At 43.6% G+C, this 24,824-nt stretch overlaps 1 protein-coding gene across 5 annotated transcripts; it reads right to left on the bottom strand.

Moving 5' to 3' along the window:
* Positions 1-1,379: 1,379 nt before the first annotated feature.
* MAN2A2 (mannosidase alpha class 2A member 2) lies at positions 1,380-23,271 on the bottom strand. 5 transcript variants are annotated; one of them, XM_074234045.1, is made up of 23 exons: positions 23,249-23,271; positions 21,654-21,805; positions 20,662-20,919; positions 20,441-20,585; positions 19,801-19,972; positions 19,097-19,224; positions 18,387-18,560; positions 17,332-17,518; positions 16,407-16,584; positions 15,874-16,076; positions 15,342-15,524; positions 15,102-15,216; positions 14,521-14,588; positions 14,168-14,333; positions 13,625-13,861; positions 13,219-13,341; positions 12,371-12,485; positions 11,796-11,929; positions 10,108-10,249; positions 4,386-4,519; positions 3,442-3,636; positions 3,152-3,262; positions 1,380-2,375 (listed from the first exon to the last, which is right to left on the bottom strand). In XM_074234045.1, the coding sequence occupies exons 2-23, from the start codon at positions 21,783-21,785 to the stop codon at positions 2,223-2,225; spliced, it is 3,453 nt and encodes a 1,150-aa protein (XP_074090146.1). In that variant the 5' UTR covers positions 21,786-21,805; positions 23,249-23,271; the 3' UTR covers positions 1,380-2,222. The 5 variants fall into 5 exon arrangements, with proteins under 5 accessions (XP_074090146.1, XP_074090145.1, XP_074090144.1 ...); XM_074234044.1 differs by lacking the exon at positions 23,249-23,271 and adding an exon at positions 22,810-23,031; XM_074234043.1 differs by lacking the exon at positions 23,249-23,271 and adding an exon at positions 22,815-23,031.
* Between the last annotated feature and the right edge of the window lie 1,553 nt (positions 23,272-24,824).

Genomic DNA, 24,824 nt, shown 5'->3' with positions numbered 1-24,824 from the left:
GAAGTCTTGCCCTAGGTGGTCAGAAAGCTGATGACAGACACAACTTCTGATGGAGGAGGGATCTCAAAGCAATGATTCCTGCCTAGGTCTTCAGGTGTTGGGAGGCCAGTGCTTTCTTGATCATAGGGCATGGAGGCCAATCCGGTGAAACCCAGTTCAAGCCTGAATCTCTCTTCTCCAAGGACCAACTTTTTGTAATCTAAGTCTTACTAAGAGATAATTAAGTATTGAAATGGTCGCATATAATGAATCTCAAGTATGGCTATTTTGTACTTAGGTTCATGAAGTCCAAAGTTTGATGTGATAGCAGTGGTCTGTTAGGACCTGGTGAGAGGAATGAACCTTGCCAGCCCACTTTAGGGGGTTATCAAATGTATAGTTCCTCAAGGAACTATAAAAATGCTAGTTGTTATGAACAGCTGTGTTATCTTTATCTTTGCTGTGGAGTACGCCCCAGGGTAGATGTGAATGCAGTGAGGTGAAATAGTTAAGCTAGATGACTGGCTGAGGTATTTTATGTTTCTGGGATTAGGGAGCTGTCTGTGGGTTTTGTTACTTACCATGATGGAATATTAGGCTCTCTCCAAAACAGTTATTTATTTTGTGGCAAAGTTCCTGCACTTGATAAATTTTCTTGGCTGGCAGCCTGAACAGATGTTGCTGTTCTCATCACCTCAAATAAATCTCAAAAGTTTATGTTTTCTGCCTTAGTCACCATAGCCCTATTCATGGCCTCTTAGAATTCTTAACTTTCTTCAAAATTATGGCTAAGGTGCCACCTTCTACACAAGACCTTTCTTGAATTTGCTTGTTACTTCTGTACCTAGAAAGAGTCATTCCTTAGATAAGAGTATAACATAGCCACTCCAATTCAGAGTATAGATCAGGGCTTTTTGCTATTCAAACTTTTCTCAGCCTGAAATTTAGAAGAAAGATCAATCTCCTAACAAGCTGAAAGAATTGTTTTTCAAGATCTCCCATTGTTACTGGTCCTGGGGAATCAGACAAAGGATCTGCCTCTTGAAAACTTATCACCAGGGAGGAAATGGTCTACTTGCTGTGATTATGTCCATCCCCAGGCTGTCCCAATGGTTTTTCCCATCTGTTTCTAGATCAGCTATTTCCTACAACCAGGGAAACTCTGGAATGATCATTTAATGCATTTCTGGGGTTGAGGAGGAAAGGGGAGAAAGGGAGATTAAAAGTTTCTTCTCTGGAAAAAACATCACCTCTATTATGACCCTCATCTGCTAGTATAAGGTACTGCCTCTTTTGTTAAAAAAAAATACATCAACCAAAATGGAAAACCATGAATAGACAAGTAGGGCAAAGGCAACCCACCACCACCAGATCCCAAAGCAACACACAGACCAAGTCACTAGTTTGAAATGAATTTTGTTACCTGAAGGGTCCTGTGAATTCTGGCAAAGTCACAGTTTCTAGTTCCATACAAAGAGTTCTTACTGCTACAAAATCACCTGCTTGATGCAGATCCCCTCGGCCAGGGTGGCACCTAGTGTAGCCAGGCCTAGCAACTAGCAGATCACCTAGAGATTCCATTTCCAAGGAGAGAGAAATCTTTCCTTTATCCCCTTATTTCTCCTTTTCTTCCAAGTTAAAACTGTTCTGATTCCTGATCTTAGACTTCTATAGACCTGGTTAACACACCAAAATGTTTCTGCTCTATAGAATCACTGTACTTCATTTCAGAGCCCGCTCTGACCGAAGGAGGGATCATGATTCCCTTTTTCTTGCATACCTGCCTCAACTAGCCTCCTGAATCAGGGCAGCAAGACAGGAGCAGAGATTCCATCTCACTCCTTGCTGCCCCACTCAGTTCTTTGTACTTCTGCTCTTGGGTCTTCCAAATCCCAAAAGCTAACAGAAGGGAGACAGAATAGGAACTGGGGGTAAGAACCTCATGTCCAGGTGGGCAGCCACTCATGCACTTCAAGGTGCTGCCCAGTCCCATCTGCTCCAGCATCTAGGGCCGGCCTCTCATTCCTGAGCCTACCTGCATTTTTGGCCCATCTGTTTAATTCTGGGCTTCTGGGCAGCCCCCCCAAGCATAGGAGCAACAATAAATAGTGGGCAACAGGGCAGAGCTCAGTCTGTTAGTTGGGGAAGGTGGAGTAGGTTGGGGCACCCAGTGTAGCTGTCCAGCCCAGCCTTAGTCTGAAAGGTGGTCTATATGGATGTACTACTTCTGGCCACGAAGAACACTAGCCCAGATGGAGGCGAAAGGTAGAAATCTCCATGGGCTCCAGGTGGATGTCCATGCTGTTTGAAGGTGAGCCCAGTGCGTATAGTAATGTCAGTGAGGTGGGCTGCAGGAAGCCCACATTCAGCCCTTGGAAAAGGCTCCCCAGGGCAACCTGTTGAAAAAATGATTATAAGCCAAGCACCCAAATTGACAGACAGCATCATACACTTGAGAGAACACTGGATTTGGAGCTGGAGAAAGTGGGGTTAAATTCTGGCTCTGCCACTTAGTACTTGTGTGACCTGGGTCACAAGTCAGTTTAACCTTTGGGCCTTAGTTTCTCATTCTGTAAAATGAAGGGCCTGGATAAGACGATTTCTAAGATTCCTTCCTGCCACAGTTCTTCTGATCAATTCTAGATACCCATGATGTAAATCTCAGCATAAAACATTTTCAAATATAAACTGCTCTTTTGTTCATGGGTCTTTTAAAACTTGTTTTACTTATTTCTCATGCTTTTATATGTCATGTTTGTTTCTGAATATATCTTTCTCCCATCTACCCAGCAAACCACAAGTTTTGGGGTTCTTTTGTTTTTAATTTTGATAAGGATCTTATATAAAAGTATCTGTGGACTCTGAGTCCATGTTCCACATTTCTGGTCTGTGAAAGCTTCCTGTGTGAGTCTATTTTGGGGGTTAAGTTGGAAGGATTTAAAGAACAATGGAATATTGTTCATACCTTAACTTTCAAAGAAGACTTGGAACATGGGCCTCCATTTCATACTCCATCATCCTACTTCATCCCTATCCAATTGTCCTCTGCCTTGCTATTCCTCAAGTCATCCCTGGACTATCTCTTGGTTTTTCTCAAAATGAGTTGTTTGCTATTCCAAATAGCAGACAAAGACCCATATATCATGTCTATTTGATACTGTCCCATGCTCACCTTGCCTTGACTTGTGGTACAGTTGAAACCCAAGTTCTTGGCCTCCAGACCACAGTCAAAGCCCTTTCGATGTAGAATGAGTGCAGTCTCAGATGAAGGGAGTTTGTCATCCTATGAAATGGAGGAGATGGTAAGAGTGTGAATACTGCAAAAGCATTTGGACCATTGCACACAAATCTTTTAGCTTGAGGATCTTCTGTCTACATAGGACGGCACTTCTGAGACAGAATCCAGAAGACTGGTTTAAGAAGTGCAGATAAGAGGCTGAAGAGTGGTACAAGGGCACTCACCTCAGCTTGGAGGGTTCGCAAGTTGAGCAGGTGAATGTCACAGGGAAGTGAGGAGGCCAAGGGCTGGAAGGAACGTAAGGTAGGGCCTCCAGGCTGCTCCCGGGCCACAGGTAGGGCCATCACTGGTGTGTTTAGGTGCATGGAAGTCAGGTGGCTAAGAAGAGATGGGAAGCTGGTTGGGCGACCATCTTGTACCTGCAATGTTAGTACCAAGAACTGGGTGAGGCAACTCAAGAGCAACTGAAGTGATGGGTAGGTGGGAGAGGAGATACAGCTATCTCCTATAAAATAACCTTGCCTTTCCCCCGATCCAAACATAACTTCAAGATATTCTAGCCTGGCTTTAGTACAATTTGTAGTACATGCTACATTGCTGAATAATACTTACTGATTAATATCTGATATCCTCCCCCCCCCCGCAAGCCCATCTAGTGACTACCATCCCTAGACAAAAATGGTACTACTATCTAGGCATCCTCTCTAGTGATCTCCTCTACACATAGACACGAGGGACTCTGCTACAGGGTCTGGACTTGACAGGGCTCCAGATACAATTACCACTGGCTAGTACTAGACAAAAGCTACCTTTACTGGGCTTTACCTCTTGGTTGCTGCTCCTGCTGCTGGGAAAGATCAAATGCCTAAATGCAGAGGCCAGTTTGGAAAAGAAGCTAAGTGGCTGATGGCAAAGTAAATTATGAAATGAAGAAAGATGGATAATCAGATGAAGCATGTAAGAGAGCAAGGTGATGGTTAGCAGAGTGAAGAGTCAGACAGCAGTGGGATGGATGAGAAATTGCCCCCTCCACACAACCCAGAAACACTAGGTCCCACTCCTCAGTTCACTCAAATGTATTAACTTCATTCCTTCCTCCCCAGGCTGAGACCCTAAAGTGGCAAGCTGATTTGGAGCACTTTCATGACCCATACCCCAGGAATGGTACCTTATTAGCAGTGGTACGTCGTTCCAGTAGGAGGCGAAACCGGTTGCAGGTTCTCTTGTTATCTTTTAGTCCTTGGCCTAAGCCCCGGTTGTCATCCTGCATCAAACGTCTGTCTAGGATAACTTCCAGTTGGCCTGAAGAAATGAAAACAATAAATCTCCAGGGGCAAATCTATTCACCTGCCCTGCCATAAACAAAACCTCAATCAGAATGGTAGGAAAAATGTCAAAGTTTTGCCCTTTAAGGGATAAATGAGATGGGATGAGATGTTGAAAGGTCCCTCCCAGCATTAGAGCCGTGTAACCTTATGCCCCTCAACTTGCAGAGGAAGAAACTGAGGGACAGAGAAGGTGTCACCTGTCCCAAGTCACACAGCTATTCGATGGCAGAGCCAAGACCCCAAACTCCCCAAGTCTAGTATTCATTCCACTGTAGCACGAGTTAGTAAAGATGACATGTCCTCAGGTACTTTAATGAAAACTCATGTGTTAATGAAAAGCAATTTAGATAGCTTGACTGGAAAAGAAAACCTATTTTTGACAACAGGTGAAGTAGAAAAACTTTTCCATGTAAAAGGTTACAAGCTACTTTCTCAACACAGGAGACAGTGGGCTGAGGAGACCCCTTGTAGCTTGCTCCTTGCAAGTAGACTGCCTGCTCAGAAGTACGAGTAACACAGCAGATGCCCTAATTGGCCAAGGAGCAGAGCTGCTTCTCTAGTCTCTAAAACACTACCTCCAGATCATCTAACTACTAAATCCAATGACCTTTACTCAGTCCTTATGATATTCAATCCTCTTTGGTGTTGTTGATTATGATCCTTAATCTAGATTCTCTTTTATTCTTTTGGCTTTCTTTTTACCTAATGACTTACTTTTTAGCTTAATTTTCTGGATCATCATGTATTTTCTGCCCTTGTTTACTATGGTGACCCTGAAGTCTCAGTCCTCAGTCTTCTCTCTCCTCTGATACACCCTTATGCTCCCAAGAATTCTATTATCATCACTATGCAGCTGATTCCTAAATATTTTTCCAACCTGTAGTCTCTCCTGAATTTTTGTCTTGAACATCTTTACCAAGAATGTCTAAACGACATTTTAGACTCAATACATACAAAGCATTTCATTTTTGTTTCTGTGATCGCAACAGCGTAGGAAGAGTCTGGTGCAAACTCCTGCTGTCACTGAAGAGTGCTTAAATATTCTGTAATTTGGAGAATTGCTCAGGGTCACATTGATGATAGAACTTGAACCAGGGTCCCAAACAGTTATTTTTCCTAAATCTTTCTCATCCTTTCAGACTTTCTGATCTCTGCTACTACAATGCTTCTAGTAACCTCCCTTCACAGCCTGCAAAGCACCCTTGCTTCTCTCCTTTTGCACACAGTTCCATAGTAAACCAGTTGCCAAGTTTCATGATTCAACTTCCACAACATCCCCTCCATTCATACTTCTTTCCCCTCCCAGAGCCACCAGTATAGTTCAGGCCCTTGCCTGAACTATTACAAATATTCTCCTAATCCTTTTCTCTTCTAGTTTTTCTTTCTTCTCTCTCTCTCTCTCTCTCTCTCTCTCTCTCTCTCTCTTGCAAGGCAATAGGTTTAAGTGATTTTTAAGTGATTTGCCCAAGGGCACACAGCTAAGGTAATTATAAAGTGTCTGAGGTTAAATTTGAACTCAGGTCCTTCTGGCTCCAGGGTTGGTGCTTTATCTACTGTGCTACCTAGCTGCCCCTCTCTTCTAGTTTTTGCCAGTCTCTCTAACCCATCCTCCACATGGGTTAGACCCAGGTCTAACAGCAGGTCTGACTCAGTAGTATGGGACAGCTAGTTAGAATGCTGGGCCTGATGTCCAGTCAGGAAGATTGGAGTTAAAATCCAGTCTTAGACACTTCACTAGCTGTGTGACCCTGGGCAAGTCATTTAACCTGACTGCTTCAATTTCCTCATCCATAAAATAGGGGTGATAATAAAGAGCACCCATCTCCCAGGATTGTTATGAGGAACAAATAAGGTGATAATTATAAAGTGCTTAGCAAGGTGCCTAGCTCACAGAAAGTACTATATAAAACCAACTATTATTATTATTACAGTGGAAAGAGTGTTGATTCTGGTGTCTTGAGGACCAGTGTTCAAATCTTACTTTTGAGGCTTACTATCCATGTGACTTTGACCAAGTCACTTATATTTCCTGGACCCTCAGTTTCTTTGTCTGCAAAATGAAGAGGTTGGACTAGATGGCCCCTGAGGTCCTTTCTATGATTTTGCCGCTTAAAAAAATTCAATGGCATCAAGGGTAAAATGCAAACTCTTCAGTCTGTCATTGAAAATCCTAATTAATCTGGCTCCCACCTACTTTCTCATACTCATTTAAAAAAATTAGGATTATACTTTAGGTAAATAGGTATTTTCCCTGAGAATAAAGTATTTGTTTATTTTTTGGAGGCTGATACACTCAGGCACAAGAGGACATTTAGGAAATTACATGCATTGTCCTCAATCTAAAAAGATGGTGCTATTGGCAATATTTGCTATCCATTTCTACGAGTGGAACTGTAAAGTCCAAGATAAAATAATATTTCACTGAGTTGCAAATAGGGACCTTATACTTTAACTTCTTTTGCAAATATAGCTTCTTTTCATTAGGGAGTTGTTGAAGTTTCATTACCTGCTACAGTTGGTAACATTCACTCACTTAAGAGAGTAATCTGTAAGATAGCCTAATGATTAACAGAAAGGATTATACTTTATATGTGACCAAACTCAATTTCCAGAGTGACTGCATCTTCTCCTTGATGCTTTTGCTCAAAGTTAATCTCTATATTATTAGGTTGCTACAGGTAGTCTCATTAAAAGTTTTTTGCTGTCATTCCTTGCATCAAATTGCTTCAGGTTTTCCTTCATATTGTCCTTCAGGTGTGGCTTTTGTCGACCATGTTTTTGATTGTCAGATGTCAGCCCACCTCACATCAGGTCAAACATTCTGCTAGAATGTAAGGCTCAAATTACATCAGCTATTAAATAGTCATCCTTGTTAGCTTTTCAGACTTACATTTTCCAAATATCTTGATTAAATTTATTTTATGAGGCCATTATTCATTGTGCTCTTTGGATATAAGAACCTGATAGCTTTTTGATCTTATCAATGAATTTCTTTGGCCACATCTAAGATATTTTTTTTAAATAGGTTTTAGGTTAATCATGAATGCTTCATTCTGAACTGTTCATAATATCAGTTGGCTGCTTATGATACCAGGAAGCCAGAATATTTTATATATATATAATATAATATATATAATTTAAAATTTAAAAAGAAATTTTCAAGTGTATTACAAACTAGAAAATTTTCTAGAAACATTGTAAGTTAACATTAATTTCCATATGTTTTGTTAAATCTCAGTTATAGCTTTTTAAACTGAGTTAACCAAAACTGTACCTGTACCAGGTGATTACTGTCAGAGAGTGGATCAGAATTCTCCTGAATATGGTACCACAGTGAATGGAAAAAAATTAATACACTAGGCAACTTACTTTCAAGAAGATTCAAGATCATTATGCCATTGTACAAGTAATACTTTTCTAGAAAATTTGCATTTATTTCTTCTGACTGTATGAGATCAATCACTTTTGCATACTCCATTACCATTGTTTCACACTGTATTATATTACATTATATTTACATATCTAAGTATAAATATATACATATATGTATATATATATATATGTATATATATATATATATATATACATTAACAGGGATTTTTTTTTGGTTTAATTATTAAATGTCTGAGGCCAGATTTGAATTCAGGTACTCCTGACTCCAGGGCCAGTGCTCTATCCACTGTACCACCTAGCTGCCCCCATTCAACAGGGCTATTCTTTAGAAAATTTAATATAGTATATGTTTTCATGCTAAAAAAAAAAAAAAAAGGAACTTTCCAGGTTGGGGGAAGTATCTGTTCTTCATACCCAAACTGCTATCTCTTTGGCACAGACTGTTCCTTCTGCCTAATGCATTCTCTCCTTATCTCTACCTCTTAAGAGTCCTGAGCTTCCCTTCAAGGCTCAGCTTGGGCACTATCTTCTTAGAGGAAGCCTTTCCTTATCTCTCCAGTGGGTGTTCTCTCCCAGCTTTCATTTTCAGATTGGAACACTGAGTACAATGGAATTAGAATTCTGGCCTATTATCTCACAGTCCATATTCCTTCCTTTAATTACATAACTGTACCATTCATGAAGATGACTGTGTTGTTACTAGTGAAGCTATGGTACAATTAGTACAAACATTTTGGGAAGCAAAGCAGTATTACATAAATTAAGTGACTAAAATATGATGCCCTTTGATCCAGAGATTAAATTATCAGGCATTGGCCCCCAGAAGGTCATTAATAATAAGAAAGTTCCCAAATGCACCAAAATATGTTATAGTAGCAAAGAACTAGAAAGATTAAACATTAGGGTATGTGAAAGCAATAGAATATGACAATGCTGTAAGGAACAGGATGAATGCAACATGGAAAGACATGTAAACTGTGCAAAGTGAAATAAGCAAACATAGGGAAAATATAAACAATGACTATAATAATGTAAATGGAAAATTAAGTTGAATGTTGCAAAATTAAAAAGAGCAAACTTAGCCCCAAAGAAGAGATAAGACATCTCCCCCCCATTTCCTTTGTACAGGTCATGTTAAACATTGCATATAACATCAGGTTTTTTCAATGTGTTGATAAGTTTTGCTGAATTTTTTTCCTTCTTTCTATTTTTTGGTTAATTCTTTAATAATATAACTCTTTGGAAGGGGAACATCACTGCATATATATCCTTTTTCTATCTGATGTGGATCTGACCCTCATCTTTTTTTTTTTTCTATTATATCCCTGAAAGAGAAAAGAAGTCTTAAAAAAGTAGATTATCCTGTACAAAAATCCAGATATCTAGATGCTATATAATTAAAATGTATGTTCAAATCCCAGAAGGAGCAGAGAAATGGATCATGCTCATTATAAATTAGGTCCACTCCCATTTGTTGTAGTAAAACAAGCTCCCAAATAACTGCACAAAACAGACAAAGGGATAGGATTTTTGAAAGGCAGCTGGTCACTGGGCTTGGGACACCTGACTCTTCCAAGTCATAAAAGTACTGAAGCCAATGGGGGCTAGGATCATACCTCATGACAAAATCAGCTGCTGTCCTTAACATAACCTTGTGGTTATAGCCTATTACTTGAATGGATTCAACTCCTTACTTAGATTATAGATCACAAAATTTTAGAACTGGATCCACTGAACCTTCAGTCCAGGGCAACTGGTTAATTTTTTTATATGGAAACCCAGTGAGGTTAAGTGATTTTTCCTTCAGTCCAGGGCAACTGATTAATCTTTTATATGAAACTCAGAAAGCTTAAGTGATTTTTTCCAAAATAAAGCAGCTAGTTAGTAGCAAAGACAAGACCAAAACCCAAATATACTGATTTTCAGGGTTTTTTTTTTTTAATCATATCTTGCCCGATTGAAAAGCGAGCATCCCAGCCTCCTTCCCATCCCTTGTGGATCAGCTTCCTGCCAATAGCTGGATAGGTGGTGATACAATGATACAACATACTCTTTTCTTCCTTCTTCGTACCAACCCTCTATGTGAAAAAGTTCCCCCAGTTAGAAGCAAATGAGAAGATATATCCCCTTCATCCTGTACCACACTGCCCCAAGGGCATGCCCACTCACCATTGTTCAGGCTGGAGACTCCTAGGGCTTGTGCAGTGTGCAGGGTGAGGCGGCTCTGGCTATCCTGGATATAGGCCATGGCTGGCATGGGGTAGAAATTGGCTTGCAGTGGCAGCTTCTTCAAATACCGACGGGGCTGTATCTGGAGAGGTGGTAACAAACGACACATGAGAGGCAGCTGGGTGTATTTCTGGAACACAGACTCAATTTGGCTCCAGGTGTCCTTTATCTCCTATATCCTCATACAAGGCTCTTCAGCCTTTCTTATGGGATCCCTTTGGTGGGCTGGTGAAGCCCATGAACTCTTTCTAAGAATCAGGCATACAGTTAAAATATACAGAATTATAAAGGAAACTGATTATAGTGAAAGAGTTGATCAGATTTTTTTTTTTAAAAAGCTCACTAGTTGGCTAATACACAAATGTGTTTTAAATGACTTCACATGTATAATTCATATATTATCTTCCTAGGGAATGGAGGAAGGGCTCTGGTGAGGATTTTGGATCTCAATATTTTAAAAAATGAATGCTAAAAATAAATAATAAATAATGGATTGAAATAAAAGCTCACTGCAGAACCAGGGAATATTGTACACATTAATGACAACATTATGTGATGATCAACTATGATATACTTAGCTCCTCTCTAAAGGATTCGTGATGGAAAAATGCCATCACATCCAGAGAAAAAATTGGAGTCTGAATGCAGACCAAAGCACATTATTTTCACTTTCAAAAACTGGTTTGTGTTTTTCTTTCTTATTTTTTTCTGATTCTTTTTTCACAACTTGATTAATAAAAAAGGTGCTAAACATGATTGTACATATATAACTTATCAGATTACTTGCTGCCTTGGGAGAATGGTGAAGGGAAGAAAGAGGCAGAAAAATATGGAACTCAAAATCTTACAAAAAATGTCAATGTTGGAAGGACAACTCTAAAAGGACTTGTGATGGAAAATGCCATCTATAGCCAAAGCAAAAACTATGCAATCTGAATGCAGTCTCCAACATACTATTTTCATTTTTAAAAATTGGCTTTATGTTTTTTCTTTCTCATGGTTTTTCTCCTTTTGTTCTGATTCTTTTACAATATGACAAATGTGGAAATATATTAAACATGATTGTACACATATAATCTATATCAGATTATTCAGCTGTCATGGGGTGGGGAGGGAAGAAAGGGAGGCAGAAACTGGTACTCAATTTTTTTTTTTGCAAGGCAATGGGGTTAAGTGGCTTGCCCAAGGCCATACAGCTAGGTAATTACTGAGTGTCTGAGGCCAGATTTGAACTCAGGTACTCCTGACTCCAGGGTCGGTGCTCTTATTCACTGCGCCACCTAGCCACCTGGAACTCAAAATCTTACAAAAAATCAATGTTGAAGATTATTTTTTACACATAATTGGAAAAAAATTAAAAAAGGAAAAATAAATCAATGTTGAAAAGTATCTTTACATGTAACTGAAAAAATTAAAATTTAAAAAGAAAATGAATCAATGTTGAAATTTTTTTATATATGTAATTAGAAAAGAATTAAATTTAAAAAAAATAAAAGCTCACAGACCCCACATTAGAAACTCTTTGCGTGCCCCCTCCTCTTCCTTAAACTAGTACCTTCAATAGGAGTAGGTGAGATGGAGGGCCCTCTCTAGAAGGACTCCCAAAGTCCTATTCCCAGGCATCATACCTGGAAGCCATTGAGGTCTGTGAAGAAGGTGCCTTCACTTTCAATGTCTGTCTGGATACGAAGTGCCAACTCCTTATTTACATGATCTCGGATGTCCACAAGGGAGGAGATATCTAAGGAGAGGCCCTCGACCCCTGGGGGAGGTGAGGTAAGGCAAACAGATAGGGAAATGAGTTGGAAGAGGAAGGGAATGACTTTTCAGTCATGAAAAATATGACCTGCATGGTCACTGTGTGAATTATTTTGCTTGACTCTTGTTTATTTGTTATGAGTTTGTTAATTTGTTAATTATGCCCCCCCCACCTTTTGCACTCTTCTCCCTACATACATTCCTGCTGCCTTTTTCTTCATTAAAGGAGAAGAGGTATAGAAAGTGATTCCCCTCCCATCCCATGTCCAAAAAAAAAAAAAACAAAGTCATTGCAACACTTTCAGAATAAAATTTAGAAAAGTTTTGGAAGGCATGTCCTGGGAAGGAGCATAGGACCAGGAAGCAGTAGACCTCCCTTGGCAGGGCCTCTCTCCCTAGGGACTACTTCTAATCTCAGGGCAAACATTTCTACTTTGAGACTCACCTGGCAGGTTGTAGAGCCGAACCACTTGCTGCATATGCTGGTAATAGGCAACGACCTCTGAGAAGAAGGGGCCTTCAGTGACCCGAAGAACAGGGGGCTCCTTGGGGACATAGGGCTAGGAACAGAGCAGGCAGGTGCTGAGCATCACAGCACAGTGAATAAACTAAGAGGAATGGACCCTTAACCTGGTTAATAATAACAATAACAACAACAGCTGACATTTATTTAGAACATTATATATGTTCTCTAATTGCATCCTGATAATACCTATGTGAGACTGACAGCGCATGCATTATTATCTTTCCAATACAGATAAGGAAATAGGAGACTCATAAAGCTAATCAGGGGCAGGAGAAATTAGAACCTGAATCTTATGATTGAAAATCCAGTCCTCTTCCCCCCAGACCACACCATCTTTAGCTGTAATCAATAAGACTGTTCTCCCATAAGGAAACAGGTAGAAAAAGGTTAATTAAATGAGTCCCAAGTGTTATCTCATTTGATCCTCACAGTTATCCTATGAGTTAGGTCCTATTTTTATCCCTATTTTACAGATGAGGAAACTGAGGCTAAGAAAGGATACAAATGGCTCATCTAGGGTCACACAGCTTGTCATTAGCTGAGGCAGGATTTGAATTCAGGTCTTTTTGATTCCCAGTCCGATACTCTTGTCTACTGAACCCTCTAACTTGGGCCTGCGACCACCACTTGGACGGGGCCTCTCCATGTATATTTCCTAATCAGACCACCCAAGGTCAGCCTGAAGGTGAGGTGGTTTGAGCAAGGAGCAAGATGCTTAGAACTCAACATCTCACTGGCTCAGACCTAAGGCTGCTCTGCACCTGTACCTTGGCCTCGCCATCAGGCAGGAAGAGATAGGCGCCGCTCTTGTCTTTGGAGGTTCGTGTGCCGTAGATGAGGAACTCGGTATTTAATCGATGCTCCTGCGCTTCATCCGCCCTTTTGACGCTCTGCCAACAAACACAGCCCTGACCCCTGGCCCCATCCCAGAATATCAGACCTGCCCACCCAGGGAATAGGCTGGCAATCACCTTAAAGGGATTGCATTCCAGGTATTCCCTAGCACACTGCAGTCATTCTATCTCTCTCTTGATCAGTCAGGACACCCCCCCTTTCCTAATCCTGGTTACCTTTGGAGGCTGCTGACTTCTCCCACTTAAGTTTACTAATCCTGCCCCATTCTCCCCACTCTCCTTCCCTCCCTTCACCTCTTCCCCTGGTGCTCTCTTTTACCTTGAGGAGCCCAGTTTGGCCTGAGAACCAGACTTGCATGTAGCGATTACTGAGGGCGAAGTCACTGGACCCAGCCTCATCGACACGCACGGGGAAGATCTCATGCTTGCTGACAGAGAGCTGGCGGCCATGCAGGTGAATACGCACAGAAGAGGGCAGAGTGCGGCGACCATCTAGGCCTGGATGTAACTGCAGGATGCTGAGACCCAGGGCAGGTAAGCGAGCTGGCACAGATACCTGCTCATTGCAAAGTACAAAGTGAGACCAGAGCAGGCTCCTCATACAGCTTCAGGAGCTGATAAGCTCTCAGCCTTCTACAAAGGGACCAGGCAATGCAACAGGAAAAAAGAGGGATGAATAGTGACAGAAGACTCATGTTGATGGACACAATGAGGTACCGGTGTAGGCAGAGGTTGGGGACTCCAGGAAGAGACAGTGTTCATCAAAATCACAAGATTCAAACTTCAGATGACAGCATCCCAACTTGTAGCTTACACTCCAGATCCCCCACTGCCACTTTGGACCCTTCCCCTTGGCACCTACCTGGTAGACATCAGGTACAATGTCAGTGGCAGAGCTCCAGTGGGCACTGAGCTGCACGGCCAAGGGCTGGCCCTCCTCAGAGAGGACCCGGATCCGGGGAGAGTTAATAAGCAAAGAGACAACACTGAGTCTCTCCTGATCCAGGGGGTTGAACAGTACCACAAACCTGCCAGGCAGATGGGTAAAGCTAGACTAGAGAAGGTGTAGAGGAAAAGGTAAAGAAGGTAAGGGGCTTTCCAAAGGGAGTTAAACATGAAAATGGGTCTTTGAAGATGGGAAAGGGCTGGACACAATGGGTTGGGGTGTTACAGAGTAAAAAAGAATTCTGAGAGAAGCCTCATCTAACTGCTCACCGGGGTGAGGAATCAATCCGAATCACTGTTTGCTCAGGCAGGGCATCCTGGGTTAAGCGTGTATCATCCTGCAAGAGAGCTATGTATTTATTTCATATATAGCTATGTATACAGGTCTCTCCCAATAGAATGTAAGTTACTTGAGGGCAAAGGACTTTTCATTTTATCTTTTTTTTCTTTTTTTAGATTTTTCAAGGCAAATGGGGTTAAGTGGCTTGCCCAAGGCCACATAGCTAGTTAATTATTAAGTATCTGAGGCCAGATTTGAACTCAGGTACTCCTGACTCCAAGGCCAGTGCTCTATCCACTGCACCACCTAGCCGCCCCTTTTTCATTTTTATCTTTGCAACCCCAGTAACTTATCACAGGGTCTAAAGATATTAAGGATGAGAAAATGACAACAGGTCCCTGTAACTATTCTACAACTATTTTCCTACCAGCCTTTGCAGCTGTTCACCCAGGCAAAGGCACAGGATACCTATTCTATACTTAGGACTCAAAGCTCTGAGCAAGTATGATGAGGGTAGAACAGGATTCCCAATGGTAGAAATAGGTAATAGCAGCCAAGGGGTATCTCTCACCATGCTGAGAAAAGGTGTATTGGGATCAAACTGGTAGGTTCCTTTGTCCCCCAATACAAGGTAGTGAGCAGCATTGGTGATGACCTGTTTCAGGCTCACAAGAGAACGCAGGAGCCTATAAGGTGGAGGTAGGACAAAGAAGGAAATGAGTTCGGGGAAATGTCTGGTTCTCATTCCCCTCTGAACCCATCTATTAAGGATGTTTGCCCCCCCCCCAAAGAAAAGGAATTGTGGTCCCACCTGACCCCATAGTCCACTACCACTGCCTCCTTGGCAGTACCAGTGATGGCATCGTGATGCTGGAAGAGACCTAGGTTGCGACGGGCATCAGTCAGCAGGGTGTAGTCTGAGAGTGGGTACTGATTGGTCAAGCCAGAGTGCCGAGTATGAGCAAGTGCCAGACTGAACAGGATCTCTGCACCCCTGCCCCAGAGAGAGATGTTACCATTCCCTTCTTTGATACCACCCACACAATTTCCTGGTTTCTTCCACCTTTCCAGTTAACCTGAACCCTCCTCCCCAAACACTAACCTTGATGGATTTCCACATCCTTAGGAACTGTATTTCCTTATGCTTAGGGACCTCACTGACTATTTAAATGGCCACAGAGGTCCTTTCCAACTCAGAAATCCTGTGATCCATCTCTCAGTTAGCCCACCTTGCCTTAACCTCCTTCCTATTCCCTTCTACTTCCTAATGTCCACCTGGCCCCCAGGCCTTTTGCCTTCTTTGAATTCCAAGCCCCAATCATGTCTTTATTGCTAAATCTCACCGCAGATGGGCTTCTAAGACCCGGTCCAAACTCTTGTAGAAAGGCCTGGAGGTATAATAGCCTGTCCAGTAGTGATCCTCCCGGTCAGCGTAAGAGAAGAAATCTCCACTCAACACAGGAAAACCTGGAGGCTGGACACCAGGCTCCACCCCTGTCTTCTTGTATAGAGCATCAAAATAGTCAGATAGAGTGCCAAACTGGGCCTGGGAAGACAGAATCCCAGCTTCCATCAGCATGGTAGGTAGCAGAGCTCCATAGGAATTCTAACTACCAACAAATAGCTACAGGTAGAGAAGTTTCGTTCTGCCATTCTAAACAGAACAACTCAACCTAGTCCAGCTATTTCCAGGGGAATATTTGGCTATTTGTTAAACTGAGAAACCTAAACTGGAAGATCTTCTTTTTGAGTCAATAGTAGGGTGTGCTTCCCCTATAACAGGACTGTAACAATGCTAAACGACCTTTTACACTACTCCAAACCTTGCTTTCTCCTTGTCAACCCTGACCCCAACTCTTAGTTGCAGCTATCACACCTGCACATGGAGGTCAGGTTGGCTATTGAGGAAGTCAAAGAGCCGCTGGTAATTGAAGAACTGAGCATCCCATTCTTGGGGCTTATCATAACGGAAGTCATCACCAAGGGGCACTAGTAATACATTGCTTCGAAACAACTTGGATTTCTTTCGGTACTGGTCCAGAAGCAGGGCTGCCCTGTGGAGAGGTGAAGATAAAACTGTATAGTATCATTGCAGAGGCCCAGAGTATTAAGAGGAAGGTTACAATTGGGAGAAAATATGGAAACACCGATGGGTGCGTTACAGAAATCCTAAAATAAAAGGCTGCTTAATTTGCTACATTCATTTTACATCTGGTGAAGTCCAGGTATCCTTTCTCAGAATAATTCTTTAAATGCATAAAATAAAATATAGGTTTATAAAGGAAATCAGTTAGATTGAAATACAGTCATCAAAATATTTTTTTAACAAGTTCACAGAGCCCATGTTAAGAACATTCTAGTGGTTGTTCTAGTTCTGGCAAAAACCACTTGGGTTTGTGTTTGGACCAGTCCCAAGAAGTTTCCGTAAAAGGTCTGGTTCCATTAAAAATGACCCTGGTTTCAAATCTTTCCATCTCCATTTCTGAGGAAATCCATTCTAGGAGTACAATCCTAGAATAAATAAATAAAACCCCTAGTTCTGCTGAATACTGAGAACCCTATGATCCAGGTTCCCTGAGAGGTGGTTTGGGATGACTAGAAATTTACAGAGTTTATCAGGTTCCTAAGGCTGTATACCAGCTTTGGAAATATTTTGCCTCAGTGTTAGTCAGTAGGCTCTGCCAGCTTCTTAAGAGCCCTTAGGGTTGTTGGCAGAAAAAGCACTCTGGAAATGGTCTTCTAGAGCTATTTCAGAGACCCTTAGCAGCCCCCTGAAGGTATATGCTACAGATGACAGGTACCTCTCAGCCACATTGGTCTCTGTGATTGCTCGGGGTGGCACCTTCCAGGGACAGTTGATTCGTCCACCAGGCAAACGCTTGAAATCAAACTGGCAGCAGATCTTGGGGTCAGGGCCACAAGTATGTGGCACATCATAGCTGTAGAAGGGCATCATGTGGCAGAAGATGTCTGTGCTGGCATCTGGGTCTGCAGAAGGCATAACCAATAAGTGTTTATGAAGCATTTAATTGTATGACAAGCACTGTGCAAGTGGGAGGCAAGGAATAAGCATTCATAAGGTTGCCCACAGGCAAAGACCTAGAAGAAAGCAAAGCTTCCCAAGATGAGTGATCAACAAGAAGTCATGAGTACGTGGACTAGGATCCAGGACACAAATATTAAGGCAAGGAGAGAAATGGAGACTGGGGAGCAATTATTTCCTCAGTTGCAGTGGACTAGCACAGGTAAGAATCATTTTCAGGTCTTGGTAAAAGACAATGCTTTAATTCATCACCCAGCAATTTGCTTTCCGTAGTGGGTCAGATATGTTTGCCAAGACTAATCTTTTGGAAAGAAGATCATGAGATAGCTGGGTGGCCTAGTGAATAAAAACACTGGACTGGAAATCAGGAAGAATCTTAAAACACTAACTCGTTGTGTGATCTTGAGCAAGCTGCTTAATTTCTCTTAGCCTCTGTTTCCTTATCTATCAAATGAGATCCATAACAGTTCCTACCTCATAATGTTGTGAGGATCAAATGAAATAATATATGTAAAGCATATAAAGCAAAAACTATACAAATGCTTTACAAATAAATTATTAGTATTTAAATTTTCGGGAAATTGAGGGTGGAAGGAAGACTATATGGAGGCCAGGAAGATGAAGAAAAGTCAACATAATAGCAGTTGCCCTCCATGCTGCAGATAGCCTTGCTCCCAGGAACAGCTGAGAGAGGTATCTACATCTTTGCTACCCTTTTCTTTCTGAACTCATACTTTTTTTTTTGTCCTAGCCACAGAAAAAAAAAATGCCAGTAATGCCGTTCTCAAGATTTAACTCCATACTAACTCTTACCCCAAGTTTGTCTCCACATGAACTCCAAGCTGTGGGTAGCAGCAAAGTGCTTCTTCACAGCATAATGCACTCTCTGGATTAACATGCCGGTTAGGTTTGAGCGGCGGAGCAGGTAAGGCATGGTTGAGCTGTGTCCAAAAGGGTCCACGGCCCAGCCAGAGCGTGGGGTCACACCTAAGCAGGAAAAGGTGAAGACCAGAGGTGCTAAGTGTCTTGCTGAATTTTGGCTATTCCATTTTGGACACTCTCCCCTCCCCACCCTCACCCTCTACCCTTTACTCTTATATAAAGTGCTAAATCAAATCTAACTCTCTGAAAATGGTATGATGGAATGGTACCCTAAAAACTGATAGCTACTGAAAGGCACTCCTAACCTGGGCACACTGTCCACCCTTAACTCCTTTACCATCAGTACCCATACCTAACACAATCATGCTTTCCTTGGGCTTAGAAGGTCTTTAGGAAAAACTGATGAGAGGTGATGGACTCAAGATGCAGAATGAGACATACAATTTTGGATAAGGCAATGTGAAAATTTGTTTTGTCACTACTTGTTTTTCTTTTTTTTCCCGTGTGTGTGTGTGTGTGTGTGTGTGTGTGTGTGTGTGTGTGTGTGTGCTGGGAGGAGATGGGAAGAAGAGAAAATAAACTTTTAGTGGAAAGTATTTTAATTTAATTTATAAAAAGTGAATACCCCAATCTGGGTTTACCAAGGTTTTTCTCTAGCCATTGGTGCCCTTCGATGAGCTGGTCAATCAATGCGAAGTAGTGGGAATTGGCTTCATCAGGCATCACCCAGCCTCCGGTTGCTATCTCCAGTTGTCCATTTCCCACTAACCTGTGGGCCAACAGTTTCCACTCAGGATGGTTCAAGGTCCTAGTGTCCATCCCTACTCTAACACTGCATGCCAGAGCCTGAGAGAATGACCACCTTGGCCTACAAAAAGCCAAGTCACATCAACCTACTTCAGATATGGACAAGTGGGGGTGGAAAAGGGGAATTCACATCTGCACTGATACCAAAGTCACTCATTTTCCCCTTCCTCCCAGCTTCTCCTCTCTAATCAAGGTTTCCTTCAACCTCCAACCCTATGGTTTCCACTCCATCTCCCTAGTTCCTTGATGTCAATTTTTCTGATACATTCTTTTTCTTTACATTCATTCAACCTCTGATTCCTCTCTTTCCATAGGTGACCTATGCTTTCTTGGCCAAATCTTCTCCAAAATTCTCTTTGGTTACCACTACACCATTTCACCTTTCTTTTGGTATTCTTCCACCCCCTGTCTTCTGAAGCACAATGTTTAGGGAAATCTCTTTCCACATTCCCTCTCCCTTGATCTTTTTACAACCTGCTCTCCTTTCTGCTACCTCTGTGAATGCTAAGCCCTTCTGGCTACCAACATGTATACTTGCCTTCGTACTGCCGCCCTCTTCTGAGCATTGATATTCTCCCACCACTTGGCAAAGAAGGAGACCTCAGCCCAGAGGAAGCGTCGCCGGGGGTCTTCCTGCAGCTTGGGCACCATGCTATTAAGAATATGTTGTGTCTGTTCTGTGTAATACTTGTCAAAGGTCTTGATCCAGCCTGTGAAAAACAAGAGAGAAGCCCCAGAAGAGAGCACCACTGAAGACTATTCTCAAAGAATAAGGCAGCCTTGCTGTAGTGGTTAGAAGAATGGATGTGGAAGAAGAGGACCTTGGTCTGAGTCCTGGTTGTGACAATTACCAGATGTACAATCTTGAACAAACTAATTTCTTCATTTATAAAATGGAGATAATAATGGCTGCCCTCTCTAATTCACAGGATTGTGAAGAATGAATAAAAAATAATACATGTAAAATGATTTATAGTGTAGAATCCCATTTAAGTGTCAGATACTTCTATTATTATTATTATTATAAAAAGGATTATTTCCAACATAAGGAAGCTTTCTCGTATAATTACTGACGGGGTGGGGGGGGAGAAGACTTAGGTCTAAGTGGTTAAATAAGTTATACAAGGCCTTGGGAAGAATAATTCCCCCTCTTCCCCACCCAGAGGCTTCATCTTTACCTGGGTCATTATGGGAATGGGGTACCACAAACACCTGAAGATTTTCTGAGTCCCAGTCATGGGGGCTGTAGGGGATATCAAATCCCTGCTTCCACACACCACCATCCACATTGTCAAAGGGCAGCTCCTCTGATACTGTAAGCATCTGCTGAGGAAGGGAATGGCTAAGTATCTTATACTCGTGATCACTCTCCCAACCATCATACTACCCCTGATCTCACCTGGAGCTCTGTCTTCTGACCCTGACCCCCAAGAGCAAACTGGCAGTCTTGGGGGGAAATGGAAAAGAAGCTAGGGCGGGGCTCTGGGGGTACCACCCAGGAGCCGTTGGGGGTGTGGTAAGGGAGCAAAGCCGGAGGGCCATCGGCATTGGCTGTCAGTTCCAACACTGAGTCCTTGATGTGGCTGATGATCTCATGATTCTCCTCTAGCAGCTGTTCCAGTTGTTCAATTCGGTTCTGCAGTACTGAGATCTGGCTCTGCCAATCAGTGACAATGGACAATCAGTTACCACGTCCTAAGCCAGGAATAAGAAATTACTTCATGGCAACCACTTGGGACTTGGCCATGATTCTTTCTGCTCTAGCAAGGACACAGAAACACAAGGATATGGGGAAAGATGTACTCTTTTCAGAATGAAGGGTAAATTCAAGATGAATCCTGCTTGAGGCCTACAAACCATGAAATTCATGGAACCTTTTATTTTGGGGTCTTCTGGCCTAAAACCAGTATTGAACAGACTGGGTAGGGGGTGATGCTGCACATGGGCTAGGATCTCCTTTTGGGGACCTAACCCACAGATCTCTTTAATACCTTCCCTGCTAGGAATATTTCCTTTACCAGGATAAACTGAAACCCTACAAGGCTTTGGGGAGACGGACTTTGGGAATTACTATAGCCTCAAAAAAGTAATCACTGGTCAATCTGGCATGGGATTCTCCAAACTTAACTTTCCTGGCCCTTGAACAACTATTAGCAGTGCCAATTTGTGAGGATTTATGTTCCACCAAAATAAGAGTCACTTCTGGGCACTAGAAGGACATCAGTATAGGTGTTAGACATACCTAATAGGGAACCAGCCTGATAGTACTGACCTAGTTGGGTGGTAGAATCACCAGCTCTGGCAATTATATAAGTGTCCATCATTGTAAAAATTATTTGAACCTAGAGAACCTGGACAATAAAGATACTAGTAATCAGGGGCAAGACTCACCCGAGGAAAGTTGCCACCATTCTGGTGCCGGGTAGGATCATGCTGAACTCGATCTAGCATGAGGTAGAGGGAGAAGACTGCCACGCAGAAGATGGCTGCCCCACACACTGTCACTTGCTTCTTCAACTTCATACCGATCCCCCTGAATATACCTGTGAAAGGAGCAACATGTTTTATATGCCTCATGTCTTCCCATCAAGTGACATCACGAGAAATCAGCCCCACAAGTCTGTTCTGCCCTGGCACTGAGAAGAGCAGTTCCTGAAGGCCAAAGAAAGAAAGCATCACTTCCCAAGGTGGCCTGGGAATGTTGTTCTCTGTTGGTTCTGTTGTCACGGACAGCGTGTGGCATCATTCTTAGTGGAAGCCTAATCAGGAACTCTTTGCTTCCCCATCCAGGGGATGAGGAGCTGGAAGGAAAAGAGGGAAGTCTTTTCTGCAAGCTCTGCGCTAGTTAAGGTCGTGCAAATTAGAGCCTCAGGTCTCACCTGAGCTCTCTGCACTTCTTGATACTCTGCTGGCTCCTTTGAAAATACCGGACAAGCAGTTTTGTGCACTGCCAGGCCAAAGCATGTCTATTGTCATTTCCTTCTACAATGTGATGCCAAAAGCCCAGATGAAGTCTGACACAGTTCTAGGAAAAACTGTGATGAGTCCTAGGTAGGAAAGACTTCTGTGGCCTCCCAGGTCACCATCACTGAAACTGGAAGCAAACCCGATCTCCGGGAAGCCTAGAGCTTCCTCAGGGGAGAGGGTGAGCCAAACCCAACTTTTCTGGAGTGAGATCTGACACAGCAGGCCCCTCCCGGGGATCATGGTGTACATCCTTTGGGTGGGGGACGACAGGCCGCAGAAGCCTGGAAGGGCTGGAGCCTTGCAGGAGGAGGGGGGAGCGGTGTCCTACTTAATCTAATCCCGGCTTGGAGCCTTATTTTTAGCCCGAGGAGTCTGGGCGGGGGCGGGGGCCCGGGCCCGAGCTGGAGGGGTGCAGGGTGGAGCTCCCGTAATCCCCCCATCGCACCGGCCCCCCAGGCCGGGGTCCGCGCGCAGCCCCTCGCAGAGCCCGCCGTGCCCCGCTTCTGCCCGCCGCCCCCTCCTCGGGCCGCCCCGACCCCCGGGAGCCCCGGGCCCGCCCCCGGGCCCCGCGCGCCGGCACCTTACCGCGCCGGGGCTCCGGCCTCCCGCTCGGCGCCTCTCCGGGCCCCGGGCCGGCCCGCTCCGCCGCCTCTCACATCCCAGCCCCGGCCCAGCGGCCTCCGTCCGGGCAGGGAGGAAGCAGGGGCGGGGGCTCAGCCCTGCCCGCAGCGGCCCGCTCCGCCCCGGCGCCGAGGCCGGACAGCGCCGAGGCCGGACAGACGGACAGCGGACAGCGCCGAGGCCGGACAGCGCCGCCTCCGCCGGGCTCCGGAGCCGCCGGGCCGGGGCGGCGAGCTGCGTGCGGGGCGGGGACAGCGCGGCCGCCCCCCGCCCCCAGGCCCGGCCCGCCCGCCGCTGCCCCGCCCCGCCCCGCCGGGGCGCCTGCCCTCAGGAGGCTCGCGCTGAGCCGCCCCGGCGCCCCCTCCTGCCCTCCCCGGGCCCGCCTCTGGCCCCCTTACCTCGCCACGGCCCCCCGAGCCCGCTGCAGAGGAGGCTCAGGAGGACTGCGACGACCGCCGGCCGATAGGACTTGGGGGGCCCGGGTCAAATCCCTGCCCCACCGCCGGCTGAGGCCTGACATCCAGAGAGGCCTTCTGTCCCCCAAACTTCGGAGTCCAATTAACATGCAAATAAAATACGGCACAATCGCTCATTAATTATATTGTTTGTTTGTTATGTGGAGCGTGTTTGTGTTGGTTAAGCTAATCCCTCCAGCTGAGCTGGAAATTTCTTGAGAGCAGGATCGGCTCAGTCTTCCCTCGTAAATCCGATAGAATTTAGGACAATGCCGAAGATATGGCAGTCAATAAATAATCCTTAATTGCCGGACTCCTCTGGGAAGGAGAATACTTTTAACCTATCAGTCACTAGCGTCTTGGCAGAGATACATTTTCTATTCTTTTATGAGATCAAGGATTTAAGCAGCTGTGGGAGGGTGGGATGATAGTTTACAAAGGGAAATAAGATAGGGCTGCAAAATGGAAACTGTTTCACTGCTAGTTCTCCCAGCACTCATTTTTCTGTTGTATCACACTCTCCCTCTCTTGTCAGAACTACTCCTTGGGCTATCTTCTCTTCTTTCTTTACACTCTGGTTTATTGCTCTCACTCGCTCCAAGATTGTAGTTCTATTCCATAAATTCCTAACTCTGGGCATCTAGCTCTAATTCCTTTTCTGACCTTGCATCACCAGCTCCAAATCTCTACCACAGATCTCAATTTCAGTGAGTCAAAAAATGGAACTCATTGGGTGGTCTTCTCCCTCTTCCCCTTTCCTCATCCTTCCTCTATAGGCTTCCTCATTTCTTCTCTTTTTTTTTTTAAAGGTTTTTGCAAGGCAAACGGGGTTAAGTGGCTTGCCCAAGGCCACACAGCTAGGTCTTTAAGTGTCTGAGACCGGATTTGAACCCAGGTACTCCTGACTCCAAGGCTGGTGTTTTATCCACTACGACACCTAGCTGCCCCTCCTCATTTCTCTTAAGGTCACCTCTAGGCTTCCAGTCACTTAGGTTCACAGCCCTGGATTTTTCTTTCTCCTTCAAACCCTATGTATCCATTCAGTTACCAAAATGAAATAAAATCTTGCATCCGTTTCATTCACTCTACGAATCTAGTTCAGGCTCTCATGATTTTGCACCCCTCTAGATGACTTCCTTGTTTCCATTTTCTCTCCTTTCTGATTCATTCTCAAGTTTCCGAATTAATATTCCTAGAACACATTTCTGTACATATTACCCTCTTCCTCTCTCTAAAAAAACCCTAAATGACTTTCCATTGCCACCAGGATGTGAATTTCTCAGACTGGCATTTAAAGGTTTATATAATCTGGTTTCCATATACCTTATCAATTTTACTTCATATTAAATTCCTTTAACTACTCTTTTTTGGTAATTAAATCTAACTCTTCTCTGAAAAAAAAAACAAAACCCCAAAACTTAAACAAACCAAAAAACACCATTTTTTATCTCTGTGCCTTTGCTTTGCATAAATGGCTTTTTGATATCTGAAATGGACTTCCATCTCTTCTTCTCATTGT

The sequence above is a fragment of the Macrotis lagotis genome, chromosome 4 (assembly GCF_037893015.1).
Source record: "Macrotis lagotis isolate mMagLag1 chromosome 4, bilby.v1.9.chrom.fasta, whole genome shotgun sequence".
NCBI classification, from domain to species: domain Eukaryota; kingdom Metazoa; phylum Chordata; class Mammalia; order Peramelemorphia; family Peramelidae; genus Macrotis; species Macrotis lagotis.
This window is presented reverse-complemented; position numbering and strand designations above follow the sequence as displayed.